The 17,662-nt window shown below is 42.0% G+C and overlaps 1 protein-coding gene across 1 annotated transcript in view; it reads left to right on the top strand.

Annotated features, from left to right (window-relative positions):
- STK38 (serine/threonine kinase 38) overlaps positions 1-17,662 on the top strand; it is a 1,097,533-nt gene that overhangs the window by 622,857 nt on the left and 457,014 nt on the right. Inside the window, exon 12 of the mRNA XM_044076623.1 lies at positions 7,386-7,503. Within this exon, the coding sequence (XP_043932558.1) occupies positions 7,386-7,503 (118 nt within the window). The remainder of the gene's footprint in view (positions 1-7,385; positions 7,504-17,662) is intronic.

Below are 17,662 nucleotides of genomic sequence, written 5' to 3'. Positions count from 1 at the left end.
GGTTTCCTGATAAGATGAATTTGTACAGAAATGCCTCCTGCTACAATAAAATAACTAAATTTGCCACCAGTCTCCCTCATAGGACCCACCATTTCCATAGCTTAAAGCAGTTAAAACTGGCTTGCATTGCACAACTGCTTAACATACTCGCAACTAACTACAGCACACAAGCTCATTCATCATCCAGAAAAATGCCCTGCACTGCAAAACATATTACTGCCCTACTGTCCAGCAAGGGACCTCTGTTCTAGTAACAAATTCTTACTTATAAATCAGATAATACTACAGGAGACTTGTTCTACTTCCACTATGTTACTCAACTCTAGAATAGTATCCCCACGCAAATAATACTCTCCAAAAAACTTAATAGTTTTAAACCACTGCTTAAACATCTTAATCAGTCCTGGTCCTGCACATGCTCTTCGCAAAGTTAAGACTTTGTGTTCACCAAGTAGTACTCTCCAAATAATACTCTCAACCTTTCACTGAAATTACACAATTTTTATACACAGCTGCTGCCTATACAATCCATTAAGTTGCACATGGACTTTTTCTTTAGTAACTTCCACCTCTAAAATCTTAGAATGCATAAATATACTGTTTGTGTATAAATGTAAATAAAAGTGTGTAGCTACCCTGTGTTTAACTGGAACTTATAATGCAATGTAAGCAAGTGGAGCTTTTCTCCATGAGCCTATGCTGAAAATGGGTATTGCCTAGTCAGACTTTCCTGGTAAACAGACAAAATAAATAAATGCATTTATTGAGTAATATTTGCTAAATTTTACATTTCCAGTTTTTCTTTTACCTGAAAAAAGGAATGTTGCAATAAAGTGAATAATTATTTTCCCTAAATAGCTGTGAATACCTTTCAATCTCTCAGCGGTTAAAGCCTAAAATAACGGTGGGACAAAGGGCTAAAGGTAGGGACAGATTTTTTAAAATATTGATCTTATAAACTTGATAACTTGCTAGAATAACAGAATTTATGTTAGCATGCATTTTCCGAGGGAAATGAAGTTTGAAACTCAAATGCATGTCATTACTTAGGGATTTCAATGTTCATTGATTTGTCAGTAAATCACATTTTATGAGAACAGACCAAACAAATATGAGGAAAAAATCTGAACATTCTGCAAAAATCTGGACAGTTGAAAGGCAGGCATGCTTTAAAGTTTTAAAAAAAAAAAACTTCTCTGGAGCAACCTCCCTTATGTAGGAGTCTGATTGTGAACCTTCTACACACTCATGCATGCCCACATGTACTCACACATACTCGCATTCAAGCACTTCCTCTTACTCCATATGTACACATGCACTCTGGCACAATCATGTACATGTAATCACACACCTGCATATGTGCACAAATGCGCGCACACAATCACATGTGCACATGTACTTGCACAGTCATATACACATACTCATACACTCACATACACGCACTCTCACGCACACCCCCATATGTACATGCAGTCTCTTACAGCTACATACATGCACTCATGGACACTCGCAGACATGCACACACACACACACACACACACACACACACACACACCCATATGCAAACACACACACTTTATCTGATGCCACTTTTCTCTTTTCTCTGGCACAGCTTTCTTTTGTTAAAAAAAATCTCTCCCAGGAGCTGGGGGCACAGTTCATGACTTTATTTAAAGTGGGTGTGGGGGGGGCGCTTGCTCCACCCCCTCGCCCTATGTTTCCAACGCCTTTGTATCTACAGAGGGTGTTTTAAGAAAGAGAAATCTCCAAGTAAGTGATGAACAGTTAATCAGAGAACTGAGACCATCACTCATTTGTAATGTGTTAGTTCCAATTATATTGTAATCCTGCAACTTTGAATCTCAGCAGTGACTGTAATTTTAGGTAACTTTCAGTGGATTGAGTGCTGCGGCAAAACCTGTTCTGAAACTCATTACCTCATTGTCTCAACACTGGTTGGGATCAACAGGATTGGATTGAACAGAGACTGGAAAACCACGTTATGTACTACATACAAAAATCCCTTCAAATTTAAGTTCATTCTCTTTCTCCAGTCTGAGCCTTTTGTTTTCATGGTCTCATCATCTCCTCCCAAAGCATCTTTTCAGTCATGATGGGAGATACGTTTAGAGAAACTAATCAGGATTTTAGGATCAGGTCACCTGATTGGCACCACTAATTGTGTTTCTGTGATTTGTGAAAGAAATAAAAATGAATAAATATGACTTGCATTGTGAAATGTAAAATGTAGCAATAAACAAAGAATGGTCTCAGCTGTATACTGTTTTAGCAGTGCCTTTTTATATTTCTGATTTCAACCAAAAGAAAACTAAAAGCTTTTTCTTTTTTTCTGGCACCAGGTTGTGTGGGTTAACAAAAATGGGGAGGGGCACACCTCTGTGCCATGGCCTAAATCCACCACTGCATTCACCCACTTATTAAAGTAAGCGCTTATTTCTGTAAAATCTCCAGTAAGGTTTTCTAGCTTTCTCCTGAGTTGTCCAAATTGTTTTCCTGTAAACTTTAGGATTACGTTTAAAATATTCATGTGAGCAGTTTTTAACCTTTAAATAGCCTAAAATGTCATTATTAGACATTTTACATAAAACATGTATAGTTTTGCTCAAAAGCAAATGGACTAAAATTTCACCCATTGTCCATTGGTCAGTTTGGTGCTAACTGTACATATATTCCACTGTCTGAATAAAATTGGCAATCATCTCCCTCTTTATACTAAGGAAATAATTTAGTACTGACGCTGGCACCCAAGAATGGTACATCACTTTGCAGCTCTTGTCACTGATGAAGAATACTCAATTATTTCATGACTTACTTTCTCTGTTTCTGCTGCTTCGTGCAGTTTCATCTACTCACCTGATGCAATCCATCTTTTTTCCAGCTCCATCTACGTTTTTTCAGTTGAGGTTACATACTAAGATCCAGGGATGAGTGGATTGAGCCTCTTTGATGCACGCTGTGCCCTTTTAGCTATTTTCAGATTATCTCAGGGTTCAGTAACTCAGTCTTAGCTACATCCAAAATAGTTGTCATCGTATCCTTTGTCATATCTGCAAGTTGGATTCATTTTAGCATATTCTTCAGTCATTTTAGATACTGACATATTTTTGCTTTTTTTCTAGGTACTCTGCCTGAAAAAATAACTGTTGTAGTGCAAGGTGCACTGCTATATATTTACATTGTTGCCTGCAAAGGTGCACTCCATTTTGCAGGCTGGTCAGGTTCACATTTCACAGTATATCTGTAGTGCTGCAGACCAATTTGTGTTACATTTATGATCTTTAAATCTGTATGCAGTGCCATTGTCAATTTGATTGTAGCAGCTTTCCAAAAACAAACCAAAGTATATTAAAAAAAAAAAAAGCTCTGAACTGAAAACACAGCAATGGCAGTGCAAGGCTTCAGACTCGAAGTTTAGTGCTTTCGTTCCATTTTAATCAGAAGAGAACTGCATCAAAAAAATGTAGATCCACAGCAAGAATTTAAAGAGAGTCTAGTTCAGAAAGACAAAAGCGCAAACTCTTGTACGCTCACATGAGCGAATAATCAGAAACTCGAAAGTGGTATTTTGGGATCGCAGTACAGTGAAGATCGGAATATTTGCCCTTTCCTCACTGTAGTGCGATCTCGAAGTATGAATATATATTTAGCGGTGTGGGGGGCTGCGCCCCCACAGTACCAATTTCGAGTTTTTGATCATTCACTCATTGTGAGCGTTCGAGAGTTTGCGTTTTTGGTTTTATGACATACTCCCTTTAAAAAGACTACACACATCATGTGATCCATACAGCCAATGAAAGATAATATTGATGATGTCACAAACATGAAAAATTCCCTTGAAAATTTAAAGTGATAGGACTAAAAAGCAGTTGCAATTTTGTTAAAAGCCTATGTAAACAAAGTTAACAGTCTAAGACTGTAGTTTTATGAGCAACAGTGGGTGGCCACCAGATAATGTGTAATGGGTGACTGACGTTATGGGTGTGCATTAAATGCGCACAGCTGTCTTGAGTAATAGCCAGCATATGAAATACCTAAATAAACTGCATAATGTCCGGCTTGAGGGCTAGTTATAACCAGTAACTCACCAGGATTTCACCCTTGTTGCCACCCCCCCCCCCCAATTAGTACTTTCCAGTACTATCTTACCAAATATAACTATACATGTCAGTGATTTATTTTCTGCACGCACATACTGTTTTCTAGGTTTAATGATATCTGACCAGTACCAACACACTTTCCTTGTCTTTAAGGTAATGCTGCTTGCTAGCTGGATCACTCAACACCAAAACCACAATTGCTATTGTCCATTAAAATAAGCCAGCCATAAACCATTGGTGGTATGATCATTGTACCTTTAGTAACTCTTCAAAAGACACAACCAACAGTTGATTTTATACCAGTTCAGTAATCATTAGCATAAGATAATAAATCAGTTGTAAAATATAAAATTGAAAAAAAAAAATGCAATTCTTTACTTGAAAGAAAATGCTGTTTGTAAAGTCAAACAAGGCAGCTGTAGCCTTGAACATATTCTAACGGCTTTATAGTCCTTTAATTATTATTAGCTAAAAACTTACTGAATTTTATGTACCGCTAACTTAGAAGTCCATACAGTAGTTGTACCATATTGCAGGCAGTCAAAGCATGAGCTGTAGCCTGTCTTGCATTTCATGTATGCAAACTTCAGAAACAAGACAGAAAGTAAGCCCCACGTGCAACATCTCTCCACCCCCGGCAGCTAATCAGCAAAAGCAGCAGGCTGTGTTTCTGGTCATGCTGACTGTTTGGGCTTACCAACAGTCCAGCGAGTGTAGACTTGAGTAGCTTTTCTTCAGTTTCTATTAATCAAGATGCATCTAAACTATGTGCACTTGGACTGTGTGAGCTGGCAGTGCACTACAGTGGGAGTTTTTCACTTTTGCCCACTGATGTGCAACTAGTGAGATGCTAAGTATAAGTTATGGAAGTATGAGGGGTGCAGGGGCCCCTCTGTCAAAAAGAATATCCTTATGTTTTTAGCAAACAGCAGTACTTGATATAGGAAAAACATAAGTAAGTTAACCAAACACACAATATCCTGTAGAGGAGGAAGTTGAGTCTTGAACCACCATTAATACTTTACAGTAAACAGTATGTTGTGGTATGTAAATAAGCAGTGCGGCAACTCCGTTTATACCTCTTGTGTACAGTGGCAGGGCATGTCTGGCAGTTTGCTCACAGACACATGCATCACTCTTTCAGCCATTCATATCTTAGGAGTGGTGAATGAGTTGGCAGACTCTGAGCCACATTTAAAGTTCTCGTCCTGAGCTTTTATCTGTGAGTGGACTACCCCAGAAAACCTGTTTGCCATACTGTAGTATGCTGTACCCACTTTTTCTTTAGTGCAGCATGGTAAGGAGTAATTGACTGTGGATGCATTTTCCCTTTACATCAGCAGAGATTCCTCTAGTGCTTTCCACCCTTCTCTTTAATTCTGTACTTAATGGTAGAGTTTAGAGAAGACCGACCAAAGTTTATCCTTGTTGCTACTTAGTACTGGAGAAAGGTGCGAGTTTACCCTCTCAGGTCCAAGGCAGTAGCAGAAACTGAACAGTACAAACCGGAGATGTCCCCTGTAATTGCTGCAAGAGCTGGCTCCACTTCTTGACATGCCTTCTGATTTAGATCCCTTGGTCCTGTTGGACCTTTCAGCATGGATTTCAGAGATGATTGAGGCTTCCAGGAAGCCTTACAGTTGTCAGAAGTAGTCTTAATAAAAGAAATTATGTGCTTGGCAGCAAGGTTTCTGTTGCCATCACACATGGGTAATACAAATATTCTGACTTTTCTGACACTTGATTTTGCTTATCCGTTATTCCATTATGAAGGTCCACATTTGTGACATATCTTTTGAATGGTTGTACTATTGCCAAGTACTGATGGTTGGCCCCTTCTTGGGGTTTCTTCATTTCTGCCCTCCTATGAAGAACTGTTTTACTTCTTAGGATTTGAAGTTCAGTATCAGAAGGCTTGCCTTTCTCCCTTTCAAGCCTGCATGTTCAGGTGTGCTGAAGTTATTCTCTGGAATGATGCTTTTCTTGGTGTGCATCCTCTCCTCTCTCTGGATCTCATAGACTTAGGCCTTTGTTTGCAGAAAACCATATTTGCTTCTTTTAGGAGGATCCAAGTGACCCTTAAAAATCAACCCACTTTTCCTCCAGTAAGTGGTTTCTGAATTGTTAAATCAGTCCATTAATGTGTTTTCTTTCTGGGAGCAGAAAACTTGCAGAAAAGGTCCTTTACATTCTGGACATGCAGTGTTAACTCCGTTTGTAGCTGAATCAAGTTGTGAGCTTATTACAGATAATGGATCAGCAGTTCATTCTGCTTTACTCCAGGGAGGGAGGGTCTGGCAGAAAGCTTTTCCAAGTGGATTCCTACATGCATTGTCTTTTGTTATTACATAGTTAACTGCCATTGGACAAAAATTAGTGTCAGAGGTACCTTCACAAGACTACTTAGTGCTAGTTTTAAAAATATTTCCACTGAAGACATCTGTGACTGGGCCACTTGGTTATAGGATTTCACTTTCACCAAGCACTACTGCACGAAGCTTGATTCCAAGAGTGATTAATATTTTTGCTCCTTTTTTGTTGTAGGGTTCAGAATACTCCTTCTGAACATTTGCCTTTTGACCTTGGTATGAGGTTTATATGCTTTTTGGGATTCTTTTCAGATGTGCACCTATATTGAAGGACTGACCATATCAAACATGTATTTAACACAGTCAGCTAATCTGTGGGAGCCCTTCTCGTTGGGTGCAGATTTGTGTCTGGACTTCTGTTCACCTGGTAGCTGCTGTAGGAGTTCCCTAAAATTTGGCCTAGTTTGTATTTGTACAGTATTTTTTTATTCTTTGTTTTCCTGTCATACAGAATGTGCAGACTGGTGAGCACAGGCTTGGTATGTTGTTCTGCTTAAGTGACTGATGCCATGGCATGTATCAGCAGGAGACCCATGGGAGTCAGAAAAATAGCAATGCTGATGATAGCAGAGGAGATTTTCCCAGGCTTCAAACCACTGTTTGGAGGCCTCCCACATAGATGAGCTAATGTGAACTGTTTGCTATTTCTTAAGTTTTTGTTTGATAAGACTTAGAGGAACTGCAAGACTTATGTGAAATAGTAGGTCAAGTGAGCACTGAGGCTAGTGGGTAAGATTTCAGCTGTTTACGTTTGCCCTTGACATTGTTTGGGATCACATCTAGTATGGAATGATTGCATGTTGCATAAGTTAATGTTAAATTTTAATAACTGTACTGTTTGGTTTATAGAGTTACTATATTCAAGTGTTAAAACATGCTTCCTTTTTGTCAATTGCAGGCCTTCTCTACAGTGGGAACCCCAGATTACATTGCTCCTGAAGTCTTTGTGCAGACTGGATACAACAAGCTGTGTGACTGGTGGTCTCTTGGGGTTATCATGTATGAGATGCTAATTGGTAAGTGAGCTGTCTATAAGTTATTCAGCTATTTTTTGTTTAGCACATATACACAAAAATGCTATATATGCTGTGGGTTATATATTGCAACAGGCACAACACCAAATTTTGTCCAGCAGTATTTTTCAGTATGAGCAACTAAGGATGAACTAATAGTGTTAGTCTTGTGAGCTCAAGACAGAGTTTGAGAATAATAAGCTGATACCAGTGGAATTTGTTTCTGTATATCATAAAGCTGTACTTAGGATAGCTTTAATAGACAGGAGCACATTTCCTCTGGTCTGTTTCGTACCTGGTTATTGAGCTGCAACTTGTACCAAACCCAGAGCTCTCTTGTTTTCTGTTATCAGCGTTGCATCAGATCTGCAGTTTGCATAATCCTACAACCAGCTAAGGAAGTCTGTATTATGCATCCATTGCCCTTGCTGTACAAACACCCTTTCCAATGTGCAATTTGAGAACTGTTTGAAAAATTATGATTAAAGAATCCATTCTGTTTGAGAAGCATCAGTAGCTTCTTAAATTGCCACCAGTCGGTGTCACCATTCTTGAATTTTTGTCCTTCAGATGAGGCATTAAATTGAGGCCCCATCTGCCCAAATTGGTGGTAGCTCAGGTGGATATAAAAGATCCCAGAGTACATATCGAAAAAAGAGTAGGGGAAGTTCTTCAATGCCCTGGCCAAATTTACTTTAATCAACATGAATACCAACTGGGCCCTCCCCTGAAAAGAGGCCACTGGTCTAATGGGAGTATCCCAGTTCGCAAAGTTTAAATAAAATAAATTAAATTTTTTTTTGTGTTCACCCAGTTTGAACAATACTGCACTGATTTTTATACACACACACACATACACACACACACACACATATATATATATATATATATATATATATATATATATATATATACATATATATATATATATATATATATATATATATATATATATATATACATATATGCACACATATATATATATATATATATATATATATATATATATATATATATATATTTATATAATATATAGTACGTACAGTTGTAGCTGAGGTGCCAACTGGACCGTGGAAAATGTATCAGCAGTCCTTTAAGAAATCTCAATTTAAATAGCTGTTAATATTTGTATGTGAGGAATTGTAGGAAAGAGCTAATGTAGCTTTTATTACAATTCAGCAAAGGTGTTTGATACTCAAAAGAGCTGTTATGTTGATGCATAATAGTTGCTCTTTATGAAACCTGAAGTTCTTATTAAATAAATTAGCAAATTGTAGCAGGGAGCTATCATTGTAGCTGGATGTATATAAATGTCTCTTTGCTTAGCTAAAGAGCCAAAGACTTTTTTTCGTCCTTGTTAGATACTATTTGTAAACAGAGAAACAGAAACCACTGCAACTATCCTCCTTTTTGAAGGACTCAAGCCTTTATTCAGAAGCAGCATTGCTCTGTTCAGCAGCATGTAGTTTTCTGTGCAAGTTGAGAGAGAAATCTTAACTCACTGCTAATACTGCCCTGTTTTTATACATTTTTTTATTTGTTCATTTCTATCATACTGCTTATGTTGTGCAGTAATGCACACTAACTTTAGTCAAGGTCAGAGGGATCATATTTTGTTAGTCAGATATGGAATGCAGTTTTTGAGTTCATTATTTTCAAGAATCATTTCCCTTTCACATGTTTCCTCCCCTCAAAATGGTGCTTAACCATGCTTGATAGAACACCTGCATTATTATTTTTTTCACTCTAGATCTGGACTGCTAAGTTTGTGATTCTGCGTGTACTCAGAAGTACAAGGCACGCATTAATACACTGACTTCGGCTAATATACAGCTTTCTGATCAGAAAAATTAGTGTTTTATATGCGAGAGATTTCTGTCCGAGATGTGCTGATTTTATGCACAAGCTCATACAGATTTAGCTTGCTCTCTAGCTTAATGAGACAAACCGTTTAAAGAAAGACATTTTTTGATGCATGCTATAATGTATAATTTTGTAAATTTTTATATAGATTTTAGCTAAACATAGCTGAGTATTAACAGTGTCAAATATTAATCCCTTACACACACAGTTTACCCCCTTTTTTGTCACATTTAATTCATAACACGAATGGACATACATTAGTCATTAGCCCAGTGAAAAGAGAAAACTCAATGACATTTTACATTATGTATATGTGTTATACACGCTCTCTCTATTTTTTTCTCATATATATTGTAACTCAGTCGTATACTTTAGTTCTTCCGGATCTACTTACATTAATCATCTGATTGAGCATTATTTTGTATATAATGCTCCCAAATGGACCCTTTATTTTTATAAAATTTACTTTCTCCATTTTGTAATGATGCCATTTATAAGACCTGTATTTCTTTTGCTACATTCAGTACTTCATTTACTTCTAGTTTGATTTTTTCCACATTCAAATGATTGATGTGATGTTGCCCTAGCTCACCTTCATTCTAACTGGTTAGGTTTGGAACCGATCCTTGGTTCCAACTCGGCCTTATACAAAAGCTCGAGGTCTTCCACTAGCTCGTGGTTGTAACCCTATCCCATCATGCCCTAGGGAAAGCTCCCCTCATCTCGTTTGTTGCTAAACAAGATCGGGTGCTTCCATTCTGGCTTTGGCTAAATCGAATTTTTCTTCCTTAATTTTTTTGGATAATTGTAGTTTAAATAAATGTGTGTGTGTGTGTATATATATATATATATATATATATATATATATATATATATAAATATATACACACATACAGCTTTCCAGTGTTTATTACATACATTGAAACAAAGTTAGTGTGTTTGCTTCTGTTGGTTGTTTGTTGTTGGCCATCATTTCTTTCTCTAGGCCTTTTTCCCTTCTCGATCCCAGCTAAAATGTATATTTTATAAGCCTGTTTTTAGTTAGAGGGCTTCCTTTTAGCTTTTACCTTCTACAGGCTCGTTTAAGTTGGAGAACTCTGTAAACGTCAGGTATTTTCCCTTAATTTGCCCAGCAAGCTCATTTAAGTTAGAGGGCTGCCATTGGCCCGTTTAACTTGGCCATTTTTCTTCCCTACCTATATTTTCCTTTATCTTAGGCAAACTCTTTTAGCTTAGAGAAGTGCTTTTTCTCTGCCTAAATTGCAGTGCGTAGTTTATTATTGTTGTGTTTAAAGTAATTAGCTGCTGAAGTTGTCAATCTCACCTTCATTCTTGCTGGATGGGTTCGGAGCCGATCCTCGGCTCCGACTCGGCACTTGCTAAGCTCGAGAGCTAATTTTACCAGCTCGAGGCAACCCTATATCCCATGATGCAAGGCGGAGACTACCCAGATCTCGTTTGCCGCTTCACTAACGAGGTGCCTTTTTTTACCAGCTCCAGGTAAGTTTCTGAATAATAAGACTTTAGTCTCACCCCTTTAATTTCCATAACTATAGTTGTTTTTTTGTTAACCTTAACGCTTACTTTAACCCTATTCCCATTAGTGTTCCCTTTTTTTCGGGTTATTTATCCCCTTTCCCTAGGTTAGGCCTTAGGCCTTCCCCTTCCTAAATTTGTCCTGTCAGGGATTGTTTGTGTCTGACTGTGTTGTATCCCTGTTTAGTTTAGATTTTTGGATTGGGTGTTTTTTGCGTGTGTGTTGCTGTTTTGTTCTTGACATCTTGTGTTTCCTCGACACAGCTATGTCGAAGGACACAAAGGTCTCAGGCTTCAAGAAGTGTGACTCGTGCTGTCAGAAGATGTCTCTGACAGACGGTCACACTTCTTGTGTTTACTGCCTGGGACCTCTGCACCTGCAGGACTCTTGTGCTATCTGTCATGCCTTCAGCCCAAGAGTCCTGCAGGAGCGCAGAAATAAATTGATATTGAGGGGATTATTAAAGCCTGAGAGCTCCCCAACTAAGTCGGCGCCGGGGAAGCCCTCGAAACCTATCAAGCCTTCGGCTGAAAGTTCCAAGCAGTCGGCTACTGGTTTATCTTCTCCAGTGTTGAGATCGGCTCCAGCCGGAGCCGATCCTTCCATTCTAGCAGTCACAGTATCGGCTCCATCCGGCGCCGATACTGCCAAATCTGGACATTTAGCGTCTGCTCCGGCTGGAGCCGACGTATCCTCGGCTCCTTTGGCTCCATCGATCTCTAAAAAGAGATCTCGATCCCCCTCATTAGAGTCGATACGTTCGGCTCCGAGATCACCCTCGCTCTTGGAGCGGAGCCATCGGAGCCGTTCTTCTCGGTCGTCCAGGGTGTCTGATCACGACCTCGAGAGAGTGGTGAGTAGACTATTAAAGTCTCGGGCATTGGCCCAAATGCTCCATAGCCCGTCTCAACAGACGGTAGCTATTTCACATCCACCAAACATTCCTCCTTCGACTCTTTTACAGAGCTCGGAGCCGGAGCTCCTCAGAACCGTGACCGTTGTAGCTTCGGAGCCGATACCACCTCTTTCGGCTCCATCGTCCTCTGCTCCGATTTCCTCCTTGAGGCCATCATTGGAGGGATCCGGGCGTCTGCTCTCTCTCGTCTGCTCCAAGGGGGCGAGTGGCATCGGACCGTTGTCCGACCCCGTTCTCCCTCTCGGGGCTTCGGCGTTGGTGAGCTCAGCCCCGACATCTGCCTCGGAGCCTTCCCCTCTCGGTGAGGCCTGGAGTTCCTATCTCTTCGGAGCGGGAACCTTCTGGTCTCTCTGATGGGGGAGCCTTCGAGGTGATGAGGAGTGTACTAGCTCCTGGGCTTAGTCAAGGGACAGTTCCATCAGCTCCTCCCACTAGAGTGCCTGCTAACGTCTCTTCCCACTCTCTTGCTCCCGGACCTAGAGATCCAACGCCTCAGGTTTCCCCATTGGGAATATCTTCCTCTTCCGAGGCTTCTCCTGATCCGTCAGGTGAACCTCCGCGTAAGAGGAAACATCTAGACTCCCCCGAATCTATTATATCTGATACTGACCTGGATGAGTCGGAGGGATCCCCAAGGTCCTCCTCTGAGGATGTCTCTTTCTCAGACATCCTTGAACTCCTTAAGCAGAGGGGGAACTGGCCCTCCCTTAATCCTTCCGACGATGAGTCAGTATACCTGGAGGCGTTCAGATCTCGACCCTCCACCTCCTGGGTGTCTCCGCCTTTCGACCCTCTTATGGATGTAGTGGCTCGGAAGGCGTGGATGGCTCCAGATTCGGTGGAACCTATTCCTAGGAGGCCTTCTAAATTCATTACTGCCCCACCATATTTGACAAAGGGTGTCCCAGTTGATGCCATGGTGGTGGCTGCTGCCACCAAGAAGGAACTAGCTGATCCTTCAGTACCTGTCCATCCTCCTAACAAGGATTCTAGGACTATGAACAGGTACGGCAAGCGGATTTTTTCTTCAGCGACTTTTGCCATGAGATCGCTGAACTACTTGTGCCACTTCACCCGCCTTCAAAGAGATGTTCTTAAAGAGTTGGGAGAAGTTTTACAGGATCAGTCAGCTGCTGGGTCTCAGGATAAGATTAGCTCACAGCTAGGAATCCTTAACTCCATTGTTAACTCCTCTATGCGGCTCATTTCCTATGCAGCCGATGGAGCGAGTAGGGCCGCAGGCACAGGAGTGGCTTTAAGGCGTCAGACCTGGATGCTGCTTTGTAATTTTGCAGACCCCTTCAAGGCGTCCTTCACAAACTCCCCTTTTGATGGTTTGACCTTGTTCGGACCTCAAGTGAAAGATACTTTGACTAGATGCGAACAAGATGGCAAGACTCTTTCTGCCATAGGAGTCCGTTTCTCCACCCCTTCAAGACCTTACCCCAAAGGACAGAAGGGAGGGAAAATGTGGTTCCGCAAATCTCAAGGAGTCACGCCTGACGCACGAATTCAGTTTACCCCCAGAGGCAGAGGGGGTAACAATAGACGCCCTAGGGGCAGAGGGGGTCCGCAGAATCAGGGTAGCAGAGAGCCTCTTTCTGACAAACCCTTCCAGCATCCCTGAGAATGTTGCCTGATTTTCCACCTTCGGAGGCAGTCAGGGGAAGATTACCGCTGTACCCAATAGCCTGGCTTTCCCTTTCTCAAGACAAATGGGTACAGTCGATTATATCTGAGGGTTACAAAATTCCCTTTATTCAAACCCCAATTCAGCAAAAGGGAACCCTTCCAGACGTTCCACCCAGTCTAAGGGAACTAGCAGTACTAGAAATATCAAAACTGCTAGCAAAAAGAGCCATCCAGCCAGTCCCAGCGGACCAAACAGGATCCGGAATCTACTCAAGGTTCTTTTTAGATCTAAAAAAGACAGGGGACTGGAGACCAATATTAGATCTGAGCAAACTAAACAAGTTTGTAAAGAAATCAAGATTCCGGATGGTCACGCTTCAGTCCATTCTGCCCTTTCTGGGCAAGGACAATTGGATGTGCTCGATAGATCTTCAGGATGCGTGCTATCACATAAAAATTCACAGGCGCTCCAGAAGATTTCTCCGCTTTCGGCTGGGGACCAGTCACTTCCAATTCAGAGCCCTGCCCTTTGGACTCACTACAGCCCCCAGAGTGTTAACCAAATGTATGGCAGCGGTTACGGCTCACCTGAGACGTCAAGGATTCCAGGTGTTTCCATATCTAGACGACTGGCTCCTCACTGCCACCACCAGGCATCAACTTCTCCAAGCCAGAGATTACACCATTCACATTTGCAGAGGGCTAGGGATTTCTGTAAATTTTGAAAAATCTGCCTTGTCAATCTATTACTTTTATAGGCGCAAAATTGGATACCGTACAACTTTCAGCAAAGTTAACAGACCAAAGGATCTTGGACATTCAAAGTCACGTCCAGGTGATTCTTCTCAGCAACAAAATTCAGGCCAGATTTGCTCTGAAAGTATTGGGTCTTATGGCGGCCGCCATAACTCTTCTTCCCTTTGCCCGCTTTTACATGCGTCTTCTACAATGGATGCTATTCGCCCAATGGTCTTTTCAACAACTTCCCATGCGTCACAAGATCACAATAACTCCAACTTGAAAAAGGCATCTGACCTGGTGGATATCGTCCCCTCAAGTCCATCAGGGCAGATCCTTTGTTCCTCCTGCCCCGGTCGCCACGTTTACATCGGACGCCTCCCTGATCGGGTGGGGGGGGGGCATTATCAGGGCAGGATGGTCCATGGCACTTGGCAACCTTTCGAATACCATCTGCACATAAATGTCCTGGAGATGAGAGCGGTGCTTTTAATGTTGCAAGCCCTCAACGACTCTCTTCCCCTGGGAACTATTGCAGTCCAAACAGACAATATGTCCGTAGTGTGGTATATCAGCAAACAGGGCGGAACCAAGTCCTATCCACTGTGTCGAGAGGCTCTCAGACTTTGGCAATGGGCAATCTCTTCTCAGCGGTTTCTGATAGCAACGCATATCCCCGGGAAATACAACATCATAGTGGACAGATTGAGCAGAGCTATTCTCATGCCTCACGAGTGGTCTCTCAAACAATCAGTGATGGAAGAGATTTTTCAGAAGTGGGGCCTTCCTTGCTGCGACCTTTTTGCTACACCTCAAAACAGAAAATGCCCAGACTTCTTCTCTCTCTTCCCCCTTCCAGGCCATCCCCCAGAGACACTCTAACCCAAGATTGGCCCCGGGGACTTCTTTATGCCTTTTCCCCCCTTTCTGCTGATACCTCAACTAATTCAGAATGCAACCGCCTTGAGAGCCAAGTTGATTCTCATTGCCCCTTATTGGCCTCGACAGATATGGTTTCCGTTCCTACATCATTATCTCTTGGTACAGCCATGGTATCTGGACCCGGTTCTAGATCTTCTGATCCACCAGTCGGGGCAGCTGCACCAATTCATACCTTCTCTCAACCTTACTGCTTGGTTGCTCCACTTCCATCCTTAGCCAGGCTTCCTATGATTTCTAATCCCGTCCGGGATATCATAGTAGCTTCCCTAAAATTTTCTACCAGAAGGATTTACACTAGTAAATGGCGATGTTTCTCCTTCTGGGCAAAAGCTAGGAACATAGACTCCTATACTGCTCCGATTCATTCGGTCTTGGACTTCCTAGCTGAGATTTTTCATTCAGTATCCTCTTCCTCCACAGTAAAAGTTCAGCTGGCAGCCATTTCGAATTTTCATATAGGCCTTTTGGACCACAACATTATGTCACATAAACTTTGCAAGGTATTCCTTCGAGGTATCTTTTTACTTAAACCTCTGATTAGAGACCCCCCACCACAGTGGGATCTAAATTTAATTTTAACATCCTCGATTCTTCCCCCTTTCGAACCTGCGGCTGCCTGTTCTTTGAAATTTCTTTCTTGGAAGACACTTTTTCTAGTCGCCATTACTTCTGCCAGGAGAGTATCTGAGCTTCATGCTGTCTGCATTCGTCCTCCCTACTTAATCTTCCACAAAGATAGGGTATCTCTAAGGACTAATCCGTCTTTCTTACCAAAAGTGGCATCGCATACGAACTTAAATCAATCCATTGATCTTCCAGTGTTTTCCCGAATTATTCTGATAGAGCGGAACAAAAGTTACATTGTCTTGATGTTCACCGCCAGCTCAGATATTATCTGGACAAAACTAAACTTTTTAGGAAATCTGATCAACTGTTTCTATCCTATGCAGAGAACAGGAAAGGCCTTCCAGTTTCCAAGGTGACTTTAACTAGATGGCTGTCTTCTGTGATTACTTAAATTTATCAGCTCAGAGGCAAAGAGTTGATTTCTAAGCCAAAAGCCCATTCTACCAGAGCTCTAGCTACATCGACAGCTTTTCAGGCTAGACTTCCAATAGACACTATTTGTGCAGCAGCCACATGGGCCTCTCCTCATACCTTTGTTTCACATTACAAATTAGACTTGGCCTCCAGAGACAGAGCGAATTTTGGTTCCACTGATGTCCTTCAAGGATGCATCTGCAGTCCTAACAAATGGGTTGTCCTGGCCTCAGGCAGCCCTTCGGTCGGCCGGATTCCAAAGTCTGGGTCTGGCCTCGGCTGATGTCGCACTTCACCCGACGTCATCGCTGCAGTTCAGCGGGTATAAAGGCATCAGCCGACGCCATTTTCCTCAGTCTTTCTTGCCGCGTGGCGCCCGAAGCAGAAGCTGTTCGCAAGTGCCGGTCGGTCAGAACCAGAGATTGCTACTACCGAAGACTTCTAAAAAGCTAAGTACCCCGTTGGGGACTCTTTCTTGCCTCAGCCGATGTCAGAAAAAGTGAATAACTGTTTAACTTGTGGGAAACAAATACCTCATAAAGATTTTCACTCTTACTGCCTACCTTGTTTAGGCCCAGACCACGACGTAGCAGCTTGTCTAGCCTGTGCTTCCTTCAACCAACGGACACTTAGACGCCGGTCGGAGTTTGCAGAGGAGTTTTTCGGCTCCGCTTTTGCTTATATCATGCCGTCGGAGACTCCGACTTCTCATTTAGCTAAAAAGCGTAAGGAAAAGGACAGACACTCACGGTCCGGCCGAAACCGCGGTTAAGCCAACCACGAGTGTCTCGGTTTCGGCTGAAACAGAGTCCACGGTTCTTCCTTCGGCCGAAAGCATGCCTCCTACTACCGAGGCCTCTTCCAGCATGGCTGAATCTGCTACGGAAAATCCACCTGCTCTTACAGTTTCTCAGGATTTATCAGATACTATCCCCTTAGATGTATCTACTCCTGCACGTGGAGCTGCTAGGCCCCCTGCATCCATGTCAATTAAGGCTTTTGCCAGGGCTAAAGCAGCTAAATCTTCAAAGGCCGTGCCTGCTAAAACCCCCTCTCACAGGCCTAGCTCTAATACTCAAATGCTTAGTCTAGCAGAGGATCTCATTTCTTTGATCAGGGGAACCCAGTCTCACCCGGACAGGGCCTCTCACCCACCTCTAGAGAAGAGGCCTAGAGCAGAGCCCCCTGAGCCAGTTTCTTCAGATTACTCCTCTGATGATTCAGAAAATACAAATCCTCCAGAAGGCCCTTATTCTCCATATGAGGACTCTGATGCAGAGGATTCCATACCTTCTGCCTCTCCTCCTGAGGAATTTTCTTTTGGGGAAACCTTGCATGCTATGAGGGAACAATTTCAATGGCAGGGCCAGGATTTTTCAGACTCTAGGAAAAGGCTTAGGACCTTTTTACATTTACCACAGCATAGGCCTTTAGCTATTCCTCCAGTACTTACAGTTGTGGATGATGCATTTAATGATGCTTGTACTGCCCCT

This window comes from Protopterus annectens, chromosome 7.part0 (assembly GCF_019279795.1).
Source record: "Protopterus annectens isolate FY-2018-M chromosome 7.part0, PAN1.0, whole genome shotgun sequence".
Classification (NCBI taxonomy): Eukaryota; Metazoa; Chordata; order Ceratodontiformes; family Protopteridae; genus Protopterus; species Protopterus annectens.
The sequence above is the reverse complement of the archived record's forward strand: the minus strand, read 5'-3'. Positions and strand labels throughout refer to the sequence as shown.